Source organism: Rissa tridactyla, chromosome W (genome assembly GCF_028500815.1).
Source record: "Rissa tridactyla isolate bRisTri1 chromosome W, bRisTri1.patW.cur.20221130, whole genome shotgun sequence".
In the NCBI taxonomy this organism is placed as follows: Eukaryota; Metazoa; Chordata; class Aves; order Charadriiformes; family Laridae; genus Rissa; species Rissa tridactyla.
The window spans coordinates 21,232,998-21,257,342 of NC_071496.1; the positions used below are offsets into that span (position 1 = coordinate 21,232,998).

The following is a 24,345-nucleotide window of genomic DNA, read 5'->3' on the forward strand; positions in this document are numbered from 1 at the left end:
AAACCAATGAGACTTTTTATATTAACTTCAGTAGAGAAAAGTCTGTTAAGTCCTTTGCCGATTCAGAAAAAAATGAATCTCTAAACTGTGACAAGTAAAAAATCTGTTGGCTCACCTTAAATTAATTTTGCTGTGCACATTACAGGAACCAACCACACAGCATGTATATAAATGATTTTATGATAGCATATCACTGCTTTTAGATTTGATGAGTATAGCTCACAGCTTATTAAACTAATTTAGCATGAGAAATAACACACTCAATGTAATTTCATTATTGAGAATACACTATTTTGAATATATGTATGGTATTTCAAGCAAGAATCAGCTTTTGCGCACTGAGAACATCAAGGTACCATCAGGCTAAGGGAGTGGAGAGGACTGTCTCCTAAGTGTCTCTCTCCAGGTCTAACAGAAAACAGACCAGTGCCTTGAAAGAGCACAAGCAGACCCACTCTTTCCTCTAAAGTATAAAAGCCATCTTTTAAGAGGCACAGGTAGAAGAATTAAGTTTGAGCTCTCTCTCTTAAATTTATATGTGCTACCCTTTCTTTTCCCAATTGATCATGTCTCTGGGGAAAGAAAGGGGGGCAGTGTGGGCCTAATTCCATCCCCAACCTCTGGCTGCCCCCAGTGCGTTTAAGGTTATACCTTTCACAAAGCACAAATGCGCAAGAGGTGAGATGAATCATGAGTGCATTCCTTCCAGTATGATGATGATCATAGCTGAAAAGACTAGATGGAGAGGTGACTTGGCACCCAAATGAGCCAATGGACGGTTGCTTCCCCCACAAAGCAAACAGGGAAATGAGAAAAGACCTGTGTGACCAAGACAATTTTGCAGCACAGAAGCTCACACTCTCCCTTCTTCCTGCAGCAAGAAAGGAGGCTATCTTGACCTAAGCAAATTCTGGTTTTATAACTTAAATATATGTGCATGCACAGTTGTTCAAATCCTCCTTAAAAAGCTGATTCCATTGCTCTTGTCTTCCAATATATTCAATACATCCAATATATTCACTAACATATGTCCTAAGTATTAATGCCTTTGCAAAATAAGCATAATAGTACATTTGGAAAATAATAGGAGGAAAATGAGCAGAATAAAAAAATTATTACGCACAGCAGCTTGTGAAGGTGATAATGAAGATGGCGTTAAGATACCAATAAGCCCTGAGGTAAGAGAGAGACTCCTGCCCTCTGCTACGGTGGACTCCTTGAAAGGCTCCATTTTGGATGATTTAGGGGCATTGGAGTAAGTCTTGCTGAGTAACTTGTGATTCTTCAGTCCATCCAATTCTTCCATTCTAAGATTACTAGAGTAGGACCTGCTTAAAAGTTTGTGGGGCTTCAAGGTGCTGTTGTGCTCACATCGAGGGTCTCCAGAACATGACCTACTTAATAGCTTATGGGGCTTTAAAGTGATGCACTCCTCCTGCTTGACAGCTGTAGAGCAAGAACGGTTCAACAGTGTGCGCGATTTAATAGCTATTGTCTGTTCAGCCCTAGGGTCACTTGATAATGAGCAGCCAAAGGTTCTGTGAGATTTTGTGGCACACACATCCTCTGCCTTAACTGTGCTAGAGTAAGTCCTTCTCAGCAGCTTGTGAGTTTTGGAGATCCCATCCAGTTCTGACTTCAGTTTTGATTTATTTTTACCACAGCGAGGTGGTGGATAACTTGGCGACCTTAAAAATAAAGAAGGGGAAAGACACAGTTGGAGAATCAGTCTTGTGCAAATCAAACAAGTAAGTCCAGACATATGTACAAATTTCGAAGTGCCACCTGTCTTTATGTATTTAACTAGTGATAAACACAGCCCAACATTAAAAAAATGAGCAACTGTATGTACAACTAATTTCCCAATACCAAATAGACATCTTACTCCTATTTATATACAAACTCACCCATTGAAAAGATGACTAACTACTTAAGGCAAGTTAGAGCTATATCTTCACAGCTCTTTGTAAAAGTCCCTATGTCTCTAAACAAACCATTTATTCAGGAGATTATATTTGAAATTAAAACCACATATTTCACACAAGATTATATCACATTTTTCTTATCAAAATCTATCTTTCCTATGTAATCATGATGGCATGATGCCATTAAAGTTATTGTCTTCTGGACACGGCATAACAAATTCTATATCCAGATGCAATGGAAGATATAATGAGCAGTGAAACTTGAAGGCAGTAAATCAAATTTAATTCAGCTGAAATGAACATTTTTTAAAAAAAAATCACAATAATCTGGGTGCTTTGTGGAAGAGTATTTGATGTCTTTATCTCCTGTTTTAGACAAATTCTAGCTCTGTAACACTAGAAATGAGAATGTGAGGGACCTAAATTATGAATGCAGAAAGTAAAGAACAAAAAGTTTTTATGAAACAATACTCACATAAGCTGTCACATTTCTATAAGGTTCATGTTCACCTGTCCTTGCAAAGCAAGAACCAGTATCAGGTATGCTGAATCATTTTTCTACACTTTACAAGCAACCCTAAAGGGGGTTGGAACTAGATGATCTTTAAGGTCCCTTCCAACCTAAACCATTCTATGATTCTAATCTTTGCAGTATTTTTTGGGCTTTGATCAAATAGAAAAGAAGTGATACCCCAAGGGGAGAGGCTGACATGTTTCACCACCCTATTAGCAAGTGGTGACAGTGGAAAATGCATGTGGAGGTTGATGACTCACTGTTGCAGTTGGCTCATTACCGCCCTTGGGCAGACAGGAGGTAGGAATCTCTAGGAAGAGAGAGAGGGTCCCTGTGTTTGAGCTGAGCGGTCTTTGAACAGGCACTGCAGCAGCAGCCAAATCAAGAGGAGAAAGATCGGGCTGGCTTTTCCATGCCCTTTCTGAATAAAACCAAACCCCAAGTTACAGCCTGCGCTAGGCAATGGTGCGTGGCATGGTAGGCAATGGGTAAGCTTTCTACTTAAAACACCATCTTCTTCTTCCACCTTTGAAAAGACAATCTTTTGTTATCTTTGACATTCCTTCCTTCTTCAATGTGAGTGATCGTTGTACTCCCTCTCTTTTTTATACATGGTATTTAGAATGGCAAAATCCATCAAAAAGAAGGAATGTTCAAAGAAGCATTCAATTCAAATGTACAGAAGGGGTGATCTGTCAACCCTTCATAAGCAGGAAAACATGCTATAGTATATAGCATGTATATGACTATAATATAGTCATATTCTTGAAAGAGGTAAAATCAGAGCCTGATTTTACAGACACTTAAGAGTATGAGTAACTGGCAGAAGTCATAATGAATTCAAACGAACTATTCACAAACAACTTCTTATGTTTTTAATGCCTTTATTCTTCAAAATTCTGTGCCTGCATTTCAGAAGTGGAGAACATTCATGTACTCAAACAGTGGAGAGGGGTAGGTGCTCAGCAGCTCTAAAGATGAGTCTTTCATTAATAACCATTCTAGTTTTTAAAAATGAAAAATATACACAGCTGTGGAAAGAACTAGATAACCACAAAATTATATATATAAACCCATATATATTTAATATATAAAGTATATAAAATATATAATATATATATTTTATATATATATTCTTGCTATTCAAATAACAGTCTGGCCTGGGTTGAGCAACACAGGACTAATTTCTCTTCTAATGCTGGGGAAAACTCCACTTTTAGGAGACTCTAGTGTCTGAATTCGTGAAAATATTTACTTTATAGCCAGCTAGGCTATGTGGGATTCAAGGTCTCAGTGTTTTCAAGCCTTGCCAGGTGCAAGGATGAGGAGGAGCAAGGCCTGGGCATTTGACCCAGGCTGGCCAACAGGATTATTTCATACCATGAACAACACATTCTATATAAATTAGAAAGTTTGCTACATAGTCTCTCTCTCCCTTGATGGTGGCAGTCCAGAGAACTTCTTGCCCCCGTGGCGGACCCCTGAGACCTTCCCTTCTTCCCGAAGCCATTGCGTTCGCAGTGTCCGACATTTGCTGTCCACTGCTGGGAGTGCACAGCTTCCTACTGATATAACTGGCTGAGTATAATTCTTGTATATCTTATATTAGTATTGGTATTAATACTGGTTTGTTAGTATTACTGTTAATTATTTAGTCTTATCCTATTAAATCTATTTATATTTCAACCCTCATGTTTCCTTGCTTTCCCCGATTCCCCTTCCTGGGTACAGAGGGGTCATCGGGTGATAGAATAATTGTCTAAATGACAATAAATTGTTATGGGTTTTCTCAAACCATAACACAGTCAAATGCTACCAAGCTAGTAAATATACAAATACAACCAAGTTAAGTAATATAAAATTAATTATTTCCAATTCTAGATGAATCATGGTTGTTTCAGAGAGCAGGGCACTAAATGTTTTGCCTTCAAATAGTCTTAGAGTTGCAATAGTACCTAGTTTGCTTTTGATGTCATGCAAGGCAAGGACTAGAAACCCATGAGGTAAGATATAAACAGAGCACTTCTCTTTGGAGAATAGTCAACATTTCACCTTGTGAAGTCTGCTGTGGATTTTTAACAGCTGGTAATAGCTCATTTTCCTTGCTATTACCTGCACAATGTAGAAAAGATGTACAGAGGGGATTTCACCTTTTTGTCAGTCACCTTCTTATTGTGCGTACAATTAGATTTCTCTTTACTGTTCTTCCACTGTTGTGTAACAAATGTCTGCATGATTCTGCAAATTAAGAAAGAAAAAAAGATTTTCTTATCGTAGCCAAGACATACTCACTTTAATACTAGGGTCTCAGCTGACCATGTAGGCAATATGATGCAATGTCCTCAGACAGAGTTTCTCTGTCATATATGTGGACTAACGATTGGGTGCTTCAGCTCCTCAAAAATGCTTTTTTTTTCCACATAAAACTAATTCACATGGAACTCTTATTGAGAATACAGTCTGTGTAAACAACCACTACAAGACTTATAGTTATGCCTCTCATAACTATATGCCATGACAGCAGGTTGAGGGAGGTGATTCTGCCCCTCTACTCCGCTCTGGTGAGACCCCAACATAAGAAGGATGTGGACCTGTTGGAGCAGGTCCAGAGGAGGGCCACAAAGATGATCAGAGGACTGGAGCACCTCTCCTATGAGGACAGGCTGAGAGAGTTGGGGTTGTTCAGCCTGGAGAAGAGAAGGCTCCAGGGAGACCTTATAGTGGCCTTCCAATACCTAAAGGAGAGATGGGGAGGGCCTCTATCAGGGCATGAAGTGATAATACAAGGGGTAACGTTTTTTAACTGAAAGAGGGGAGATTTAGATTTGATATTAGGAAGAAATTCTTTACTATGAGCATGGTGAGACACTAGAACAGGTTTCCCAGAGAAGCTGTGGATGCCCCATCCTTTGAAGTGTTCAAGGCCAGGTTGGATGGGGCTTTGAGCAATCTAGTCTAGTGGAAGGTGTCCCTGCCCATGGCAGGGGGGTTGGAACTAGATGATCTTTAAGGTCCCTTCTAACTCTAACCATTCTATGATGCTACATAACGCTTCTGCTCCAGAGACTTCAGAATCTAAGCAAAAACACAAAATTGAGCACTTCCAGCTACAGTCCTTTAGAGTTTTTGTAGCTTACTTCCTAAAAGGCAGTAAAGTGACAGAAAACCCTGGCAGGCAGCACAAAACAAGTTGTCTCCCACAACTCTCAAAAGTGAATTTAAAAAGGCAAAACCTGTTATTTTTTATTTAAAGAAAAACAAGCTCAAAACACTTTGATCCAACTAACCTGACAACCTGTGAATGTTATCCTACTTGACATGGTCAGGGAACTAAAAAGATTTTTTTTTTTATTTACTTAAAAACAGGGATTTACACTTTTCCAGACTTACTTTTTCAACTGATGTCCCAGCCCAAATCTTTCCTTAGTAGAGATCTGAAATACATCCACAGTTGGCACTACGGAAAAAGGAGATATTGTTGATATATGAACTTAAAGCAATAATCAAGAACTCATTACCATACAAGCCATATTTAAGGACCCTTGTTCTATCTGGACCTTTACTATAGTCAATGCCATTGAAGCAATGGTGAAAGCAGACGTATCATCTAAGTCTATGAAGAAATGAATGGTCCTTTTTTGAATATTAGCCAAAATAACTTTTAATTTTATAAATGAGTATTTTAGAAATTGAATTCCCCAAAATGTATCTCTTCCCTCTAACTTTAGTTACATAAATGCATCTTTTTTTTATATTACAGAAATACTAGAGAGCAGCATCAGATTACATGTATCTCAACTGGTAATTCATCTCATTTAATCTCTTCCAAGGAAGTAGTACTTATACACTACAGTTCCTGTGACTATGAAGAAAACTGAGAGTGGAATAAACTGAATTAACTAATATCTGGGATTTTTTTCAGAGGGCGTTTTAATACAAGATTCATAATCATCATCTAAGTGCCTGATGCATGAATTCCAGTGGCCAAGGATTACCCTGAATTTTCCTCAAGACCCATCCTAATGTTGGTATATCCATATTCATCTGCCAGAAAATTGAAAGTTGTCCTGGTTTGGGGTAGAACAGAGCCAACTTTCTGTTCAGTGAGAGAGGCTCTTGCTCTTAGTTGTTGCTGTGGCAACCAGGGTCAGCTGACTTGGTTGTTTACCCCATGGAGGGATCACACCTGTGGGGAGGTGTGGACAGGTCAGGTGACCCAAAACTGACCAATAGGGTATTCCATCCCATGTGCCTGCTCCGTATAAAAGCTGAGAGATCAAATGGGTCAGCTTGGTCCTTTGTCTCTTCTGTGATGGGTTCTTCTTCAATGGATGGCTTTTTCACTGGCTCTCTTTCTTTAATGGATGATGTCTGAGGAGGAACCCATCAGCTCATATGCCTTTTGATCCTGGTTAGTGTGTTTCAGTTCCTATTTGTCACTGAGACCAGTCTGGAACTTCCCCAGTGCTTGCCAGTGATATCTCCCTGGAAGCTTGATATGGTTTTGTGTATATTTGTATATATTGTATCTATTTTATTTTATTATATTATTAATAATTTACTAAAGGAGTTAATTTTTTTCTAAACTTGTAAATCTCTCTATCTCTCTTCTTCTCCTTAGAGCGAGATGTGGGGGAGAGTGTATGTCATCTTGTCATTGGCTAACCTGGCCCAAACCATGACAAAAGTGTAAGAGGTGAAGGCTGTAAATTAGCTCCTGGTATTAGTAAAATCATTTAATAATATTTATGAGATAGAAGCGGCAGGTGGAATCCAGCACTTGAGTCTCAGGTTCTCAAGTCAGGACAACAGCCAAGATATATTACAAATACAAATAGACTTTATACTTTGTATTACATAAGGAAGTAATGACTATAGTAAATTTAAAAAGAAATGAAAAATCTGGGGTTGGTTCAAATTTCACTAGAAAAAGAAAAACAGTGTTTTAAAGTCCATATAATTCTGATCACCCAGAAAGACGGATCTTGGGATTGAATGCACCCTCAGCAAGTTTGCTGATGACACCAAGCTGTGTGGAACAGTCGACATGCTGGAGAGAAGGATTGCCATCCAGAGGGACCTGGACAGGCTTGAGAGGTGGGCCCATGTGAACCTCTTGAAGTTCAGCCAGGTCAAGTGCAAGGTCCTGCACCTGGATCAGGGCAATCCCAAGCACAAATACAGACTGGGCGGAGAATGGATTGAGAGCAGCCCTGAGGAGAGGGACTTGGGGGTGTTGGTGGATGAGAAGCTCAACATGTGCTCGCAGCTCAAAAAGCCGACTGCATCCTGGGACGCATAAAAAGAAGCGTGGCCAGCAGATTAAGGGAGGTAATTCTGCCACTCTGCTCTCGTGAGACCCCATCTGGAGTACTGCATCCAGCTCTGGAGTCCCCAACAGAAGAAGGACATGGACCTGTTGTAGCGAGTCCAGAGGAGGGCCACAAGGATGATCAGAGGGCTGGAGCACCTCTCCTATGAAGACAGGCTGAGAGAGTTGGGGTTGTTCTGCCTGGAGAAGAGGAGGATCCAGGGAGACCTTATAGCAGCCTTCCAGTATCTGAAGGGGGCCTACAAGAAAGCTGGAGGGGGACTTTTTACGAGGGCATGTACTTATAGGATGAGGGGTAACGGTTTTAAACTGAAAGAGGGGAGATTTAGATTGGCTATTAGGAAGAAATTCTTTACTGTGAGGGTGGTGAGGCACTGGAACAGCTTGCCCAGGGAAGTTGTCAATGCCCCATCCTTTGAAGTGTTCAAGGCCAGGCTGGATGAGGCTTTGAGGAACCAGGTCTAGTGGGAGGTGTCCCTGCCCATGGCAGTGGGGTTGGAACTAGATGATCTTTAAGGTCCCTTCCAACCCGAACCATTCTGTGATTCCTTTTTCTGTTTGAGATTGTCCAGGAGCTCCTTGTTCATCCACACAGGTCTCCTGGCATTTTTGCCTGACTTCCTCTTTGTCGGGATGCATTGTTCCTGAGCTTAGAGGAGGTGGTCATTGAATGTTAGCCAGCTTTCCTGGGCCCCTCTTCCCTCCAGGGCTTTATCCCATGGTACTCCATCAAGCAGATCCCTGAAGAGGCCAAAGTCTGCTCTCCTGAAGTCCAGGGTAGCGAGCTTATTTTGTGCCCTTCTCGCAGCCCTGAGGATCTCAAACTCCACCATCTCATGGTCACTGCAGCCAAGGCTGCCCTTGAGCATGACGTTCCTCACCAGCCACTCCTTGTTGGTGAGAACAAGGTCCAGCATGGCACCTCTCCTTGTTGACTCCTTCATGACTTGGAGAAGGAAGTTATCATCAATGCATTCCAGGAACCTCCTGGATTGCTTATGCCCATGAGGGCCAGGGCTTGTGAACGTGAGGCTGCTCCATTCTTTCTATAAGAGGGACTTATCCATTCTGTCATCCTGGTCTGGTGGCCTATAGCAGACCTCCCACTGTAATGTCACCTGCCCTCCCTTTAATCTTGACCCATAAACTCTCTGTTGACTCCCCATCCATCCCCAGGAAGAGCTCCATGCACTCCAGCTGGTCCTTGACATAAAGGGCAACACACCCTCCTCGTCTCCCTCATCTCTTCTTAAAGAGCCTGTATCCTTCCATTCCAACACTCCAGTCATAGGAGCCATCCCACCATGTCTCTGTGATGCCAATTAGATCATAGTCTTGCAGGTGTATGCATGTCTCTAACTCCTCTTGTTTGTTCTCCATGCTATGAGGCATTTAAGTTGTGCCCCTGATGAAGCTAGCTTCCTGGATGGAGTGGCTATTTTTCTTTTAAGCTGTGCTCCAGGTGCTCTCCTGGACATCCAGTTTCACTTAGTTCAAAGCACCGTAGATACCCTTTCTCTAATGTTATTATTCAAATATAATCTCATCTTTTAAAGAGAAACTGATGAATTTTTCAAAAGGGATAAATGATTTGATTGGGGTAGCAGTGTCTTTAGATTGTCAAATTTAGGACACACGATAGGAGGAGAATATTTTCAATGAGAATCATCATATGTAGATCAGCAATCTTAAAATCTGTCATCTAGACTACAATTGTTGTTTAAGGTCTACAGCCAGAGGAGACAGCCTGGTACCTCCAATGACTGATTCATCCTAATGTAAGACAGGTTTCTAAGGCATGTGGGAGAAACTGCCCACAGGTACAATAACGAGATAAGGTATTAACTAGAAGAATGACTATCTAAAATCAGGATATTAAACAGCTACAATGTGGTATGTATACCTCCCATTGTGCTTTGGAGTATATTGCATTTCTGTTTCTTTTATCAATGAACAGAAAGTACTATAGGAGAAAAATATGTAGCATAAAGTTATGGCCCAGTAGTCTCAAAACAACATAATTAAGGGGGAAGAGGAATATACAGAGAAAGGGATTTGTTAACACAAAAGTTGGTGGATCTCATTGTCCTTTTCTGGTAAATAAATAAACATGGCTGCAATAGCAGCTGAACTCATAAAACCAGTAGCAGCGAAGCACTTGCCTCTGGCCCTGATCTTGCCTTTCTTGGTACTCAGGCATTTTCACAGTCAGCTGGAGGACTGGGAACTAAGCTTCCCATTTTAACCTTGTTGGTGGTGCAGAAGATATCTTGTTACTTCTCATTTCACTAGATCATTTCTTACTGCACGCTGCTCTTCATGCTTTGACCTCTCTTATTTGCTGCACTTTTTTATTTTTTAAATTAAATTTTGATAGAAATATTCCAAATACTAATACTGCTACCTGCTATGGCCAATGGCCAATCCATATTTCAAGATTTGTGTATTTACAAAGAATATTGAAGCAATAAAATACTGACAAAAAGACTAAAGTCAAGGAAAAAAAATAAAAAAAGATGGATGTAATGAAATGCTTATTGGAATGAATAGAATATAGCTTATAGTTAGAATCGGCAGACAACATATCCTATAAAAATAGCTCATTGGGACAGATTTTGCTAAACATATTATGACTGGAAATATCTATTAATTTTCCAGAGGCAGAATTCTCCCACAGATACAAGCCTGAACTGACAGCTTGCACTAGAAGCCTCCAAAGCCAGGCAAGTTATAATCCGAATTACACACTTAGTTCTGACTTCCCATTGTAAAAATATATCTGAAGTTGGGTCTTGCATATGAATGTTTCCAAATCTTCAGTCTCAGTTGATTCTTCATGAGTTTGGCCATTTTTACTCTCATGAGAAAGCTTTACTCACATAACAACCGGAGAGTAGGATGTCAACATAATATTTAAAATTCTTGTTCAAATGTAAAGATCCCCAGAATTCACACAGTCATACCGAAATCAGAAGCTGGTAGGATAATTATCATGGCTTGATTCTTCAAAGGTGCATGAAAAAGGGCATATTAATGCACTGCACAGATCTATGTATGCATATCTTATCAGTGATATCTGCATCTGTGATGATGATCCCTGATTTCCAAAATCAGGAAATCACATATTAGAAACTGATGATCTTTATTCCTTAGCCCCTGGTTCCTAGGGGAAGCGGCTGCATTTCAAAGGATATCAAGAAAACAAATTCCAAAACTCAACTTATGAAAGTTTAAACTAGATCCCCATGTCATTATTGAGGGCCTAGCCATGCAAATACATGTAAGCATAATTTCAAACCAGTAGGACTGCTCTCAGCAGTAGATTTAAGCACATGCAGGGTCAAAGATTTGGCAGTGAATGAGTATCTATCACCTAGTACATGGCTCAGACCGAGACACCATACAAGGCACGTGAAGAATACACAGGTGACTAACCTGGACCATTTAAGTACTGTGTAAGTGAACAGTGCAATCGCACTATTATAGGCTCTGTGCGAATTACATCCCAAGCCACAGCAATCTCTTCCTAGTTCAAGATAAAAAGAAACAACAGACCGTTAGCCACCATGAGACATCATGAGGAACTGTTGCATTTTGTCAGTCTACCTTAGGATTGTTATAAACACCATCCATCCATTTACCTAGTCGTGGAATATCTACTCCAACTTTAAACTTGAGACTTAGGACAAGCTATTGCCTGCTGATGCCCCTAAGAGCAGCATTAGACTGCTTCCAGTTCCTGAGTATGCTCATTTACACTGAGCACAGGTTTCTACACAACACTACATCTGCAGTGCAGACAGACATGTTCCCATCTATCAAGACATACTGCTTCAAAGCTGAGAAGCAAAGGAGCAAATAAAGATGGAAAGGAAACTCATCCCATAACACAGGGCAAAGGAAACATTTGCTCCTTCTTAAGACTGATTAAAATAATTCAAGGTATGATCAGATTTTCTTAAATTTTAAAAGAGCCTGAGAAATGTGCTTTGCTGACCTGAGAATATGACATATCTGTGCAAAAGCTAATGATGCCCCTAAAAGCACTAATTTTCATTCTGCGTCTAGAGGACAGGAAGTTACTGCACAGGTGAGGTGAGGAAGTCTGAAGTTAATGACAGCATAACTGTTACAGAAGCCATGCTGCCAGTTGACAGCACCACTGTCCTGTCTCCTTTGCCACTCAAGCCTCTCCCTAATCATCTGCAGATGTTGAGAAGCACACAGGAAAGCTCCAACCAAGGTCATCTTCCCTCCAGGACTCTATGAAGTGCTTTCACCTAACTAATGTCTAGGATAGCAAAAAAAAAAAGTATTTAATTTATATCAGTTAAAACATTTACCATTTACAAAGCATATTTGAAAGGAAATACATATGCAGTAAATAAAAGCCTACAAAACATTTTAACAATGTGATCATAAAAGGAAAAGGAAACCTTTCCACTGAGCAGCAATCAATAATGTGACAGCCACTTGTGAAGATCAAGCCTCTGAAAAAGGAATGTCTCAGTGGTTGCCTAGAGAGTCTGATGTGTAGCAGAATTAAATGGATATTAATTTTCATTATGTAATCCTGTGATTAGTTTACTTACATCAAGAAAACTAACATCAATATGCAGATCAATATCTACATCATCAATGGCTCCATATTCCCTGAAAGGAAAGAATTACATTACATTAGAGCTCTTTAAGATACTCCTCAGCCCAGAAGTACTTATAACAGAGATTTTATAAAGGATAATATTGTCTGTAAAATCAGAATGGTGATAAAATACACATTTACATAGATTGGATCAATATTCCCAGTGGGTGACTGTCTGCTGCACTGAAACCGTCTTTCAGTAGATCTTGCTTAAATAGGCTAAATCTTTTTTCTACTAACTCCCCCAAATTCTCTCTCCATTGCTGCTATGTATTTTTGTCTCACATATTGCACAAATAAATCAAGAAAAAAATAATGGTCACATGCTGCTCCTATTTATGACAAAAGAAAACCCTAGTTAATTTTCAAAAGTATTTTCAGTTAACAGCCAGCAACTTAAGGAGAGGCCTGAGATAAATCATTGAAGACAAATACACCATAGCCTAGAGGGTGACATATTATACCTGTGGTATTCCTTCATGCATTCAAGAATTTGTTTGTCAAAACATAAAGATTGTCCTATAATGCGCTCAAGGCAATAGTTACCTTAATTTATCTGTTACGTGTAGTATTGCTGGAATCCCCAAGGTGAAGATTTAACTTATGCTCATAGGTGTTTCATTGCCATCTGAAATCTTACATTTAAAGTGGGACTTTTCTGCCTCTTATTTTCTGACTCATTCTGATTGCCCTCCCCCAATGAACTTGAAGACTTCTGAAAAATAGGGCTAGAAAATACTCATTCATATACCTAAATAAAAAATTACTTTCCTTTTCATTTAAATTGCTTAAGTGGACAGTTCTGTAAAAGTGCAATCACTCAGTTTTTCACAAAGCTTCTAGTCAATAGGTTTTTGCTTTACACTGCATTTATATGCTCATTCTCACAATGACTTCCACGTTTTTCTATTAAACTAGACTAAGACAGTACACAGTAGCAGTTGTGCATAAATAAGTTGATAAGGTAATTTTGAAATACAAAAATATTTTTGTAAATATAGCTATCTCCTAACAAAGTGGCCTCTCACCCCATGGTAGGACCTAGCTTGCACTGGAAATGCCTTGACCTCTTGTGAAATTTTGTGGAGGGAACCCCTTCTACCAAACCTTGGCATCTCAGTGGTTTTCTCTGGTAAGGTCAAACCCAAAGTCTCTCTCTAGATCAGACGCGTCCACACATGGCATACATGGGGCAGGTGAATGGCTGACCAGGGCTGCATTACCTGGGAGGCTTCCCAGTCACCCTTATGGCTGCTCCAGAGTCTGCTCACCCAGAGCCACACAAGCACTCGCTGACCTCTTAAAGCTCACTGAAGACCTGACTTTGAAACACTGAAATTCTCCACCTACTGAATGGCTTAGCCACTATGCTACACAACAGTGGCCTCAGATTTTTTAATATATTTTCCAGAAGATCCAAAGAACAGATTGCTATGAACTCCTAAGTAATATTTATGAACACAGACTGTTGTTACTCACATGACTGAGATTCAAAAGGCTGTGAACAGGCATAATTTTATAAATTAAACATAGTTGAACTAGCAAACAAATAAATATTAGTGGAAGAAAAGATAAGATAAAAATAAATTACAACTGTGGAATTTCAGTACTCACTGAAATCTCTTTGTCCCCACTTCATTACCATCATAGAAAATGGATTTTAGACACATGATGCTGACTTCTCCAAGCTGAAAGGGAGGAAGAAATCATGTTTTCTTCCAGTGCCTGAAGCTTATGATCTGCTGCCTACAATGGCTCCAAGAACACATCTTGATTTTGAAGCTCCCAGAGGTCCTCTGTCCATCAATGCATAAGCAATGTAAATAGATACTGAAGGGTTTGGATCAGTCGGTCCAGGGGGCTTTCTCATGGCTTTGGTGGCCAGATTTCAAAGGGCAGTAGTGAAAAGCATGCAGGTATAGGATTTTCCCTTTTACATGTACAGTTCACTCTCTGACAGCAGGAGACTACTAAAAGAGGGTCAACTGTCTAGGAAATATGCATCTTAATGGGTGTCACTGTCAGACAGACTTGTTGCAGTTACAAAAGTGGAGCTGCAGGAGAGGAATGAAACTGAATGCTTAATGCCGTGTTTGTCATTTCCAAGAATTTATGAATATTTTCAACTGCAACAGAGTGGAAGAAGCATGAAAGTTTTCCACATGCCAAAAGCAGCCATAGATGCCAATTTCTACTACAGTGAGCGCAAAAAAATCACAATGCTTCCAATGAAACAGATGATTCAATAAATTAGAAGCATTAAAGTTTTTGAAAGGTTACATATAATGTTTCAATTTTAGGAGCCTGAAAGAGCCTATTATCAAGGTATTCTCAATTTCATAGTTATCAGTTTGGCAAATAAAGATTTATCTCATTCATTTGCTTGAATATATCATTCATTGCTTTAAACTAGACTTGAAGGGTGAGGGGAATAATATCAGGCTTGCCTGTGACAAGCTGTGGGATGACACACCATGGTTAGAAGGACAGGGTGCTAGCAAGGGCCCTCAGCCTGTTGCTCTGAGACATGCTGGGTACACTGGAGCACACTTGAAGTCTTACAGAGAGGGGCCAGGGGCTCCTGAGGTAATAGGATCCAACAGGGAAACACCAGAGAAACACCTCAAAGGAATTAAGGGGTGTTCCTCTAAGAAGGTGACATGATCAACAGCCCAGCTGAAGTGCCTTATACCAATACATGCAGCATGGGCAACAAACAGGAGGAGCTGGAAGCCATTGTGTTGCTAGAAAGCTACGACATAGTTGCCATTACTAAAACTTGGTGGGATGAATCCCATGACTGCAGTGTGGCTATCAATGGCTACAGGCTGTTCAGAAGGGACAGGCGAGGAAGGAGGGGCGGAGGGGCGTCCCTCTACGTATAGCCACGAGCAGGTTGAAAGCTTATGGGTAAGAATAAGAGACTGAGGCAACAAAGGGAACCTTGCAGTTGGTGTCTACTACAGGCCACCCGATCAAGGGGAGCCTATTGACAAAGCCTTCTTACTCCACTTACAGGAGGCATCGTGCTTGCAGGCTCTTGTCCTGCTGGGGGACTTCAACCACCCCAATATCTGCTGGAAAAGTAACACAGTGAGCTGTAGGCAATACAGGAGACTCCTGTAATACATCAAGGATAACTTCTTAAGCCAGGTAATAAACAGCCCTACCATAGGGGATGCGATACTGGACCTGATGGTCACCAATGCAAGTGAGCTAATTGGTGATGTCAAGATTGGAGGCCTAGCTAAGAAGTAAAATTACTGAACAGAAAGTTGGTTCTGTTTTACCTCAAACCAGGACACCACAGCACACAAGAGCTCTTGATTCCCAGGAGTAAGAAATCAGGCAAGGAAGGCAAGAAACCAGCATGAATGAGTCAAGACCTGCTGGTCAAACTAAAGGGCAAGAAGGAAATGCACAGGCAGTGGAAGCAGGGACAGGTATCCTGGGAAGAGTACAGGGATGCTTCCTGGTTGTGTAGGGATGGGGCCAAGGTGCAGCTGGAGCTGAACTTGGTAAGGGACGCAAAGAATAGTAAGAAGGGCTTCTACAGGTATGTCAACCAGAAAAGGAAGGTCAAAGAAAGCGTACCCCCACTGATGACCAAGACTGGCAAACTGGATGAGGAGAAGGTTGAGGTACTCAACAACTTTTTTGCCTCAGTACTCACTGGCAACCTCTCTTCCCACATCTCTTGAGTGGATGGACTGCAAGTCAGGAACTGGGGGAGCAAAGTCCCTCCCACTGTAAGAGAAAATCAAGTTCGAGACCACCTGAGGAAGCTGAACGTACAGACGTCTATGGGACCTGATGAGATGCATCCCAGAGTCCTGAGGGAATTGGCTGATGGAGTTGCCGAGCCACTCTCCATGATATTTGAAAAGTCATGGCAGTCAGGTCAAGTCCCCGGTGACTGGAAAAAGGGAAACATTGCACCCATTTTTAAAAAGGGGAGAAAGGAGGACCCCGGGAACTACCGACCTGTCAGCCTCACCTCTGTGCCTGGGAAGATCATGGAACAGATCCTCCTGGAAGCTATGCTAAGGTACATGGAGGACAGGGAGGTGATTCGAGACAGCCAGCATGGCTTCACCAGGGGCAAGTCCTGCCTGACCAACCTAGTGGCCTTCTACAATGGAGTGACTGCATCAGTGGACAAGGGAAGAGCTATGGATGTTGTCTATCTGGACTTCTGTAAGGCCTTTGACATGGTCCCCCACAACATTCTTCTCTCTGAATTGGAGATATACGGATTTGATGGGCTGTTCGGTGGATGAGGAATTGGTTGGATGGTCGCATCCAGAGGGTGGTGGTCAATGGCTCGATGTCCAGATGGAGAGGGGTGACAAGTGGTGTCCCTCAGGGGTCCGTATTGGGACCAGTACTGTTCAACATCTTCATCAATGATATAGACAGTGGGATCAAGTGCACCCTCAGCAATTTTGCCAATGACACCAAGCTGAGTGGTGCGGTCGATGTGCCAGAGGGACGGGATGCTATCCAGAGGGACCTGAACAGGCTCAAGAAGTGGGCCTGTGTGAACCTCATGAGGTTTAACAAGGCTGAATGCAAGGTCCTGCACCTGGATCAGGGCAACCCCCAGTATCAGTACAGGCTGGGGGATGAAGGGATTGAGAGTAGCCCTGCCAAGAAGGACTTGGGGGTATTGGTGGATGAAAAGCTGGACACGAGCCAACAATGTGCGCTCACAGCCCAGTAAGTGAACCATATCCTGGGCTGCATATAAAGAAGCGTGGCCAGCAGGTCAAGGGAGGTGATTCTGCCCCTCTACTTTGCTTTCATGAGATCCCACCTGGAGTACTGCATCTGGCTCTGGAGTCCTCAGTATAGGAAAGACATGGACCTGTTCGAGTGGGTCCAGAGGAGGGCCACAAAAATGATCAGAGGGATAGAACACCTCTCCTATGAGGAAAGGCTGAGAGAGTTGGGGTTGTTTAGCCTGGAAAAGAGAAGGCTCTGGGGAGACCTTATTGCAGCCTTTCAATACTTAAAGGGGACTTCTAAGAAAGATGTGGACAAACTTTTTAGCAGGGCCTGTTGCAATAGGACAAGGGGTAATGGTTTTAAATCAAAAGAGGGTAGATTTAGACTAGATATAAGGCAGAATTTTTTTTACAATGAGGGTGGTGAGACACTGGAACACGTTGCCCAGAGAGGTGGTGGAGGCCCCATCCCTGGAGACATTCAAGGTCAGGTTGGACAGGGCTCTGAGCAACCTGATCTAGTTGAAGATGTCCCTGCTTACTGCAGGGGGGTTGGACTATATGACCTTTTAAGGTCCCTTCCAGCCCAAATTATTCTATGATTCTATGATTTCCTAAACCCATATACAACTATTTGGATTTTAATTCCCTAGGTCCTCAAAATGTAACGAATTTGCACTTAATTTGAAAAGGTACACCACAGTTGTAGACATGTTCTCTCTTCTTAGACTAGAATAACAGAGATTATTGTTTAGAGGTTAACAGGAATTTTTACTTGTAATATATGTATGCCTAAGGTTATTATCTTCTCTGTATTTTATTACTTGTTTTGTATATCAAATTTGATATTTTCCTTTAACACATATGACAGGTCTGTTCTGTCTTGCCTACCTGTTATTTTTATGAAATTATTAAGATTACATAGATGGAAAATGAAGTTATAAAAGACCTGAAGTATATTTATAAGATCATACAGCTATGCCCTACAGCAGAATCATGCACACTCATATATGCCCAACAGAATTTTTGTGTAATTACTTTTTGCAATCCACCTCTGACTGAGATTCCACCACTTCTCTTTGTAGGATACTTTAGTTTCCCACAATTAGAAAGATTTCCTAAAATCTGATAAAATTCTTGTTTGTTGCTAACAAAGCTAGCTTCTTATTGTCTCTCTCACAATGACAGTAGAGAACATTTGATCACTCCTCCTATCTACAAACAGCTTTATTTTTTGAAGAACTGTTATTATGTCCTCTACTTCTGTCTTTTTTCTAGACTAGACAAATCCAGTTCCTTCAATCTTTCCCCAGGGAAAACATTTACTAAATCTCTTATCATTCCTCTTATTCATCTCCAGGGTAAAAGACAGGATATGACAGAAAAGAAGTTTAACAAGGGTTTAGAGTAATGCTGAATAGTAATTGTCAACAAAATACAACAGCCTGATCAAATACTGGCTGAACTGCAAAAGACAATGATGTTTTAGAACAGGCTTCCAGGGCTTGTTCTCAGTATAGCCAGTTGTATCAGTACTCAACCACAAAAAGTAAAAACAAAAGCGGCATTATTGATAGCCAGCAGTGCTCCTTCCTTTTGCCACAATGTACAGAAATCATCAGAAGAGACTTATGTTTTTGGCAGTGAGGGAAGGTCCACATGGAAGTCAATCTCCAAAACGTTAAAGGTTCCTCAATACAGAAGGGTCAATGACATACCTGAGAGATACTGCATTAGGTCCATAGATCTCTCTCACTGCTGTCAAATCAGCCTCCAGCTGTGGGTGCTTGTGAAGTTCTCCATCATAGCTAACCTACCAGAAAAAGCATATTCTAGGAGTTCTTATTTATCTCATTACTGGCACCTAATCTAGGCTCTTGTAAGTTCTCCCTGCAAAATACGATGCATAAAGATTCTTTAATGTCATGCTCAGAAAGGACACTGTGTTGATCAGCTGAAGCACTGAGGTGGTCTAGCTTTCCTAAGCAATGCTATTTGCAAAGCAGGCACTTCTGCATCAAAATTCCAGAGTCACGCTCCTGTTTGTGGGAAGAGAAGCTGCAAAGGACTCATCCCTCTGTCCTGTCTTGTCCTGGGGTCTGTTCTGGGCCACTTGTGCATTTTAAAACTGGTAAGCAGGAGAAGAACCAGATCTCTCCAGTCATAGCATCCCAGTCCAACCACTACAGGACAAAGGTTTACTCCCTCTTGCTTGTCATCACACTCTCATATATTTTAGACACAGAATGGCTTGGGCTCAATAAGAGAAGCACAAGACTATACTATATACCAACTGTCTCAGTGTCTAAGTTACATTTTCAATCTACTCACTGGCTGTATTTGACTACTATATCTACCAATGCAATTATATCAGATCAAAAAGAAAAATAATTAAAAAACGCTTTCACATTTTAGGTATTTTACCAGAGAAGGTGTAAAGAAACGTGTTTAGACATCATCTCCATTTTTTAAAACACTCCATGGAAAGTGAAAACAGTTATGTTAGTGCATTCTATACTCAAGACACTCACAGTCATCTGTTATTTTAATTTTATTCCTGGTTTAATTGTAATTTTACTGCTTTTTGTTTGCCAGTTATCATTCCTTCAATTAAATGTGGTACCTTAAAAATATGACAATGCAATATAATGTAGTTTGCTCTTCAAATATAAAGCAACTAAATTCCAACCAGTATTTCCTATTACACAGCTCTTTTACACCTTAGCAAAATGATTTACTGCTCTCTGTGTTCATATTGCATAGGCAGCATTAATATTTATTCATTCATTTGGGCACTGGCAGGCATCCTTTATGTATTTGCGCTGGTTCAAGAAGTAAGCACTCCCAGCCATTTGCTGCCTTTTCCTTCACCTTAAGGTTACTGTGCTTTCTGCAGAGATGAAAAATGAAGCCAGTACACACAACTCATCACTACAAGGCAAAATCAGAAGATTTTTGCCTTTCAGGCAGATTAAAATAAGACACCGGTCTTTGCACCGAAGTATGTGTACATGGTCCTTCCCAGCTCTCTGCGGGGCTGTAGGAGTCAGCAGCTGAAGGGAGGAATTTCCTGCAGTCATTTCTAAAGTGAAAATGAGTTAATACTCCATGTCAGTTATTTTTCTGACACTGAAAATACATTCTTTCAGTTACAGTTAGGGGCATGCATTTTTTTTTAGAATAAAACACCTCAACATGTATTTTGTGTTCAAACCCCACCACTCTGTTGGCTCTGCAAGAGAAGAGACTCAGCGATGTCCTGCTCAACAGCATCCCACACTCTCTGCACTGACCCAACCGGCTGGCACTGCTGGCGCACTCCTGCAGCCTCGGCTCTGCACACCCAGGGCATGGATGGCTTCAGCCTCAAGGCTGAGGCAGTGGTAACTTTCATAAAAAGCGACTGTAATTCATTAAAATGTTCATCAAAATAAACAGTTCTAATAACTTAAGTGAGGAATGATTCCTTTGGGGTAATAGACTAAAAAGATAAGAAAAATCTGAATAAAGAGACTATCAGCGTGAAGTGCTCTGTTGACATTGCAAAAGGAAATATATGAAGAGATTTTATTTCCTAATACATAAGAGAATGTAATAATAACTAATTCTGCTGAGGGAACAAGAAGTAAAGACACAGAGCAATACATTCATCTATCATATCAAATATGCAGCATTTTTCAAGGTGAATTTAACTGTAGAGCACAGAAAAAGAATGGACTATTGCCTAGATAAAGATTGTCTTGTAATAACTTTTTCACGATTAAATTCCAGTGCTCTTGACTTTACAAAATGGCAAACCTCCAGAAGGAAACAGATTTGGATCCAGCCTGACTTCCCATTTGTATCAATAATGGGATATGCTTTAAAGAGTGAATATCTGTTTTCTGGAATTAAGCAACTGGCTTCTATTTTCAAATGTCCTGAAGAGCATTGATATAATTATACAGTATACAATATTAAATACTTCTACTATAAAATACTATGTATATATACACATGAGATTCTATTCTATGTTGAATAAACATAAGAAATTAATTATTATCATAAATTTATAATGAAATGAACCACAGAAGCTTTCAAAAATTAATTTCTTGAAAATTGTGCAAAAATATTCTCCATTACCTGTCCTCCATAATAAAATTCCTCAGAATCATTATCTCCTTCAGAGTCTTCTTCAACTGTGCTGTTGTGCTGTGACACCTTAATGTAAAAGGAAAGTTAACAATGGTACAAGCGATATGTTTATCTTGCATTTATAGTTCTAATTATAACTACAGTAATTATGTTTTTACAAATAAGCTTTAAGCACCTTTTATCAAGAGATCTCAGACAAAACAAGCACCCGCTAACTAGGTAGGTACATAAAACTACCCTGAATATATGTTGGAGAAATAATACTTTGTCTGAGTACAGACACAGTGTGGTATTTTATGGAACTGGAGAATTCAGTAGACTATGCAGGAATACTTCACTCTGTGCTTCTGCTAAACAAAGCATTATTTACTCACCAAGAGGGGTTCTGGACTTAATTAATTTGGTGTTCCAGTGACCTAAAAAAATTTACTTTACTTTATTCTGGTAAATCAGTTCTACTAGTTTAAGGAAATAATTCAAGCCTGAGTATGGAATCTCTTAAGTTCCATTCTGTGAAAAACTCTCTAACACAGTGCTGCTTACTTATTATTTTTAACAGAAGTACCAGCCTGTTGCCAGAAAAGTTCAAACTTAATTTTCTGACTAGCTCTGTTCTAAGACTTGGAAAATTAAGGACTACTCAAGTAAAATCTGCTCTAAATAGGCTGCTCTGTGAATAATTGCACTCAAGTAAATAGAACCGATTATGGTGCAGACTGCACTCAGCATGAGCCGAAGTGTTATATTCTGCTTCCTACCAATGGAACCTTTACTTATAATTATGTAATTGCTTGAAGATATTAATTCTTGTTTCCCACAATCCATTTATTATTTCTAGGCCCTATGCTGACAAGGATCCCATAAAGAATACCTAATAAAATCATAATTCTTCACTTCAACCTAAACATGATGTATTTATTGCATATTTTTTTTATTTATGTCCTGCACAGAAATACCATAATGGAATAGAAAACAGATGTATGTATCAAAGATTAGAAGTTACCCCTAAATCCCATATATTCATAAATGTCAAATATACTCTTATCACCAATTTCTATGGTCAGACATTCTAATCCCATTTCCTTACCTTTGTCTCTAAATTCCTGCTCTATTCACTGTATGTATACATAGAACAGAAATTTTATTTCATCCAATTTCACAGCAATTTTCTAAGACAAGGCATTAAAATAATTTCTGCTTCTACTTTACTGAAAAGAAACAAAATGACTTCAGTCTTCTTTGTTTTATAATAACCTTAGCTCAAGGGGAAGTCTGTGTTAAAAGAACTCAACTGAACAATAATTCAACACACAGCAGAGAAATGAAACTCTCACACTACAATAGTCACAAACCCATCCTATCCTAACCAAAACCTCTAACTGTCTAGACAACATAAGTGGTCAGTCTTTTATTTAAAGGCTTTTTTCAGTACTTTCATACTTAAGTACCTCATTCAACTGGAAAAATAAATAAATAAAAGCTCAAACTCTGTCCCATAGAAGCTAACTATATCTCAGACTTTTAATCAAAAGGGTAAATTCTTACTGCACTTAAATTTCTAATGTTTACAGAACACTGAATACAATTATGAGGCAGATGAAGTAAAATATTTCCAGTACAACTTTTTACATCAGATCAGGTTTCATCTACAAAAGCACACAACCATATTGAATATTGTATCTGAACATGCTTATTTGCCTTTTCTAGGATCAAATACAGATCAGAGCCTAAAAAGCAGTAGTCAAGAAACAAGTATTCCAAACAAAGCAACCACCCTTACCAAAGGAAGTCTTTAAGTCAAGCACTTGAATTCTTGATACAGTGCTCAATTTCTTGCTTGGGGTGGTGTCACGTCCCACTCTCAGGAAAGAGGGGGGGTAAGTGACTTCAGATTCGTAAATCCCCAACGGCGCGGACTAAGGTGAGATAAATCTCAAGGTCCATATAGAAACATTTATTAGTTTCCCAAAATGGTTAGTATAGGTCTTAACAAGTCCATGATAATTGGTTAGGTATATAACAAAGTATGGCAAATGGTGAGGTATGCATTGTGTTACTTAACAACAGGTATAGGACAACTTATGGCAAACGGTACTTAAGGTCGTTATTTAACAACTCTAAGAGAAAAGAGAAACTGAGGGATAGAGAAAGGAAAAGACAGAGAAAAAGACAGAGAGAAAGAGATCATCAGTCCTGGTTCCAGCGTCTTTTTCAGGGAATCTTCCCAGGCATAATCTTCTTTCTTGGAAAAATCTTCCCAGGCACGATCTTCTTTTTTGTTCCCCCAATAGGGGCACTTATTTTCCCCTTTTATGTTTGATGAATTAGCACAGTCTACCCCCCTTGCTGAGGACAGCCTTGTCTCAGGTTTCTCCTTTCTCCCAGGTGACGTGTAGCATGATTTGGGTGGAAAGACTAGTGCCATAGTCATACATGTTTAGCGCGATCTCTATAATCTTCATTAGCACATGCAGGGGTGTGCGCTTTCATATGCATTTCGCGGATAATGAAGCAAAGGTCACTCATCGGACACAATGGCCTTGAGAACTGAGAACTAGCAAGCTCACCACACAAGTGGCAGAACTGTCTTGTCTTCACAGGACAGTCCTCCCACTGCTTTTCCAGCGCCTGTGAGTCTTATCAGTTCTTTGAAGGCCAGGCCTGCATTATTTATTTCCTTGCGAGTGTTTGAGGCATTCCATTGAAGGCTTGGAGGGCCTTCTCCCCCTTGTCAGGGAATTTACAGGCTGTCTCTTACAGGTGGGAGCCTATGTCGTACTTTTTTGAGCCCATAACACTATCAACCCCTGTATACCTTATGTTAGTGCCACTTCTTTCTTGAGTTAATGTCTCAGTGAGACTGGTCAGGGACCCATGCCAGAGGTACAGCACAAATACAACCATGACTGGAAGGCCTTAATATTCCAGATGCTACTTATGGTGAATAGTGTCATGCAGAGATCCAGAGACTCCAGAGGGACTGCTGTAGGCCACATGAAGAAGCAATGAGCTAATAAATGGGATGTGGTCCTATGTGCAAGACCAGGTTAAAAGGTAATAGCATCATGATC

General features: G+C 40.3%; 1 protein-coding gene across 2 annotated transcripts in view; it reads right to left on the reverse strand.

Moving 5' to 3' along the window:
* The window catches only part of LOC128902066 (protein mono-ADP-ribosyltransferase PARP8-like), a 162,597-nt gene that overhangs the window by 36,772 nt on the left and 101,480 nt on the right, over window positions 1-24,345 (reverse strand). For both annotated transcript variants that reach the window (XM_054184407.1, XM_054184406.1), the window contains exons 6-12: window positions 21,263-21,340; window positions 18,859-18,953; window positions 12,364-12,424; window positions 11,207-11,297; window positions 5,830-5,896; window positions 4,552-4,677; window positions 1,124-1,688 (exon numbers count right to left, since the gene is read on the reverse strand). In XM_054184407.1, coding sequence (XP_054040382.1) covers window positions 1,124-1,688; window positions 4,552-4,677; window positions 5,830-5,896; window positions 11,207-11,297; window positions 12,364-12,424; window positions 18,859-18,953; window positions 21,263-21,340 — 1,083 coding nt within the window. The remainder of the gene's footprint in view (window positions 1-1,123; window positions 1,689-4,551; window positions 4,678-5,829; window positions 5,897-11,206; window positions 11,298-12,363; window positions 12,425-18,858; window positions 18,954-21,262; window positions 21,341-24,345) is intronic.